Source organism: Papilio machaon, chromosome 21 (genome assembly GCF_912999745.1).
Source record: "Papilio machaon chromosome 21, ilPapMach1.1, whole genome shotgun sequence".
Lineage (NCBI taxonomy): Eukaryota > Metazoa > Arthropoda > Insecta > Lepidoptera > Papilionidae > Papilio > Papilio machaon.
The window spans coordinates 6,818,375-6,821,843 of record NC_060006.1 but is presented as its reverse complement, the minus strand read 5'-3'; the positions used below and the strand labels follow the sequence as shown (position 1 = coordinate 6,821,843).

Genomic DNA, 3,469 nt, shown 5'->3' with positions numbered 1-3,469 from the left:
TTATAAAACATTATTGTTATTTAATTATTATGTATGGAGATTGTGGAGTTAGACGTGGCCGGTGCAGTAGCAGGTGCGCTGCGAGCGGCAACAGGCGCCACGATCTGTATGGGCAAGCGGATGCACCATACCGGTCCATCCGAATCGTCCACCACACGGAACTCGATGTTCAGCGCCGTGCCCTTAACACAACGATGTAAAATTACTTTTGTTTTCACACAATAAAAGTTCACACTACAAGAAGCTGTTTAAAAATAATTGAAAACAAATCACACATGTTTTATGTTTTGATTTTTTTTATCGAGAATTTGCTTTGATTTAATTAAAGAAATATAAATAGGTATTGACTTACGACCGGGAAGAAGGGCTCGATGTACATGCGCAGTGTATAGGAGACGAGCTCGCCGGCCAACAGAGGGCAGTAGGTGTTGGTAAGGAAGCGGCACGTGTCCGCGTTCTCCGCCAGGTTGTACTCCACAGGCAGAGTGATGGCGCCCAACTGCAGCAGCGCTGTCGCCTTCGTAGTCATAGAACGCAGCACGCGCGCTGCAAACGACGCACAGTGATCACCACGTGTACATACTAATATAAGAACTATAGGTGTGGTCAATAAGAGCCTTTATTAATAAATTATAAATTACATCTTTATAACCATTTTTATTACCACTCGCTTAACGCTTTGCATCGATTTCTGCCATTGACCTTTTTAGGTTGCAAGAATGATAACATACTTATGCTATGCAATGCTGACCACAGTGGAACATATACATGTGTAGAGTCATTTGGAACATAGTATAGTTAGTATAGGAAATGTGCTGTGTGTGTGTGTGTGTGTATTCTTACGGGCTCGGAAGACGACGTTGATGACGGCGTCTTGCAGCTGCGGCAGCAGGCAGGGCGGTGTCAGGCATCCCTCCACGTGCGCGTTCACCGGCAACTCGCCTGGGTTGCGGGTACCTACACACAAAAGTGTTAATATTAGGTCCTTACATATGAAATTGGCGTTTTGTATGGGAGGAACAAAAAGTCGAATATTTTTTAATATAATATATTTAATTAATCAAAGTATGAACCATTATTTTCTATGCACTTTTGCCGTCTCATAGGTAGTTCATTGATCCCTTTACTAAAAAAACCAGTGGGAAGGGAATCAATAAAATCTTTGAAGGCGATTTGGACTGCCCCATCGGAGTTGAATTTTTTCCCTTGCAAGAAGTTATCCAAATTTCGAAAAAAAATGGTAATCTGTTGGAGCAAGGTCCGGGGAGTACGGAGGATGTCTTAGACTTTCCAATTGAAGCTCTTCTAATTTAGTAGCCGTCTGTTGCTCAGTGTGTGGTCTAGCGTTGTCGTGAAGCAGCAGTGGCGTGGGGCGATTGACCAGCCTAGGTTGTTTAGCCGCTAGCTTTTCCATCATGGTTTGCAATTGCTGACAATAGACATCAGCCGTGATAGTCTGCCCAGATTTGAGAAAACTGTAATGAACAATACCGGCACTAGTCCACCAAACGCTTACAAGTAACTTTTTTGGGGTTAATTTTCGCTTGGGGCAGGATTTGGCTGGCTGGCCAGGATCCAACCATTGCGCTGAGCGCTTCCGATTATCGTAAAGAACCCATTTTTCATCACAGGTAATGATTCGGTTTAAAATACCTTCATTATTGTGCCGGTTTAGTAATGTAACGCAACAGTCGACGCGCGTTTGCCGGTTTGCTTCAGTCAATTCGTGAGGTACCCACCTTTCAAGCTTTTTAATCTTCCCAATTTGCTTCAAGTGAATTAAAACAGTTTTATCACTAACATCGCAGCCTGCAGCTAACTCGGACGTGGTTTGCGATGGATCCGCTTCCACAATAGCCTTCAACTCTTCATTATCAACTTGAGTCTCAGGCCGTCCACGGGGCTTGTTCTGCAGATCGAAATTTCGAGAACGAAAACGTTGGAACCAAAAACGAACTGTGTTTTCTTTTGCAACACGACCGCCATACACATCTTTCACCCTTCGAGTCGTTTCTGCAGCACAAGTGCCACGGCGGAACTCGTACTCGTAAATAATGCAATTTTTTAAGTTTTCCATTTTGTAAAATGAGTGACGCAAACAGAAAAAAACAGAAGAAAAAAAACAAATGAATGACGGTCATCGAACCACAATGGAATTCCTTACCATAGAGGAGAAATTCGTGATTAAAGTGGCCAGTACGAAAAACGCCAATTTCATATGTAAGGACCTAATAGTTGAGGAGAGGCGGGGGATGGGGAAAAGACGTTATCGTAGCAATATTGGCACCAGAGGAACCTGTCACGTGACTGACCGTATCGAAGAACTTATAGACAATTAGAAACATTAGAAACCTATTAGTTATAGTAATACGTCTGCGTATATTTGATGCTGGATTCAATCGAGAAGCGTGTCGTCTATTGTTCCGAGATCATCAGCTTGACATTTACGTACCAGAGCAGTTGCAAAAATGTCTTTAAGACTTTATTCTATTAATGCCGATTGTTCTTCGGCTAGGTCTCGTGCGTAAAATTTATCAACAACAGTTTAGAACAGTGCACTTACATTGTGTGACGGTGGTGGTTTGCGCAGTCACCGCTGCGGCTGCGGCGCACAATAACACGACAACACGGAGCATTCTCAATATCAACTGACCCGTTCTGATTCTAACGCGATACTCTGTCAATATAACTCATTCGAAAATTGTTAACATTATCACGCAGGTGTGTTATCTTTTGTAAAAAATACTGATAACGATGAGTTAATACGTATTTATAATTATCTATATTTTACTATATGTTCGCTGAGCTGTTATTTAATGAGTAATGTTTCTCACCTTTACAAACTTATCCAACTTATGAAATAAATCTATTTTTCTCTAATGGGCATACATTCCCAAATTTCAATAATCAATTTATGTGGATTCATGTTATTTTTATGTTATTACAAAAAAAGGGTTAAACTAAGTGATTCCTTACGAATACAAAAGATTTATTAGATGTTTTATTTTACCATAACAAAGGTTCTGTGAGAAATCTCAATACAGTTTCCAGGCCGCCGCCGCCGCTACGAGGGAACGTTTTGTTTTTCTTTTAACGGCCATCAAACGCAGATTGAAATAAATATAATAAATTTTATTGTATTTATGAGAAAATGGACGTTGTTCGCTTCTTGTTCCAATACATTTGTTATTCTTTTAACAGGAAATGAATTATTGGTGCTACATATATGAATGGGAACACGGCGAGAAACGAGATTTTTTTAATAAACCAAGGCACAATAAATACATACTCGTAGTACTTATGTTTATATGGAGGTAACGACGGGCGCGAGCTAATTGTATCTTAACAGAAAAAATAATCGTATCACATGATGAAGTATAGATGGCACTAGCTTAGCCTATTAAATATTTTATTCTTGTCTTAAAGGAAGCGGAGGCAAAGACAAAGGTGAATTATACCAGCCAGTGAC

At 40.6% G+C, this 3,469-nt stretch overlaps 1 protein-coding gene across 1 annotated transcript; it reads right to left on the bottom strand.

Moving 5' to 3' along the window:
• Positions 1-2,699, bottom strand: LOC106713008. The gene is made up of 4 exons (XM_014505705.2): positions 2,564-2,699; positions 844-957; positions 353-546; positions 1-182 (listed from the first exon to the last, which is right to left on the bottom strand). Exons 1-4 carry the CDS (start codon positions 2,634-2,636, stop codon positions 21-23), a joined length of 543 nt encoding a protein of 180 aa, XP_014361191.2. The 5' UTR covers positions 2,637-2,699; the 3' UTR covers positions 1-20.
• Between the last annotated feature and the right edge of the window lie 770 nt (positions 2,700-3,469).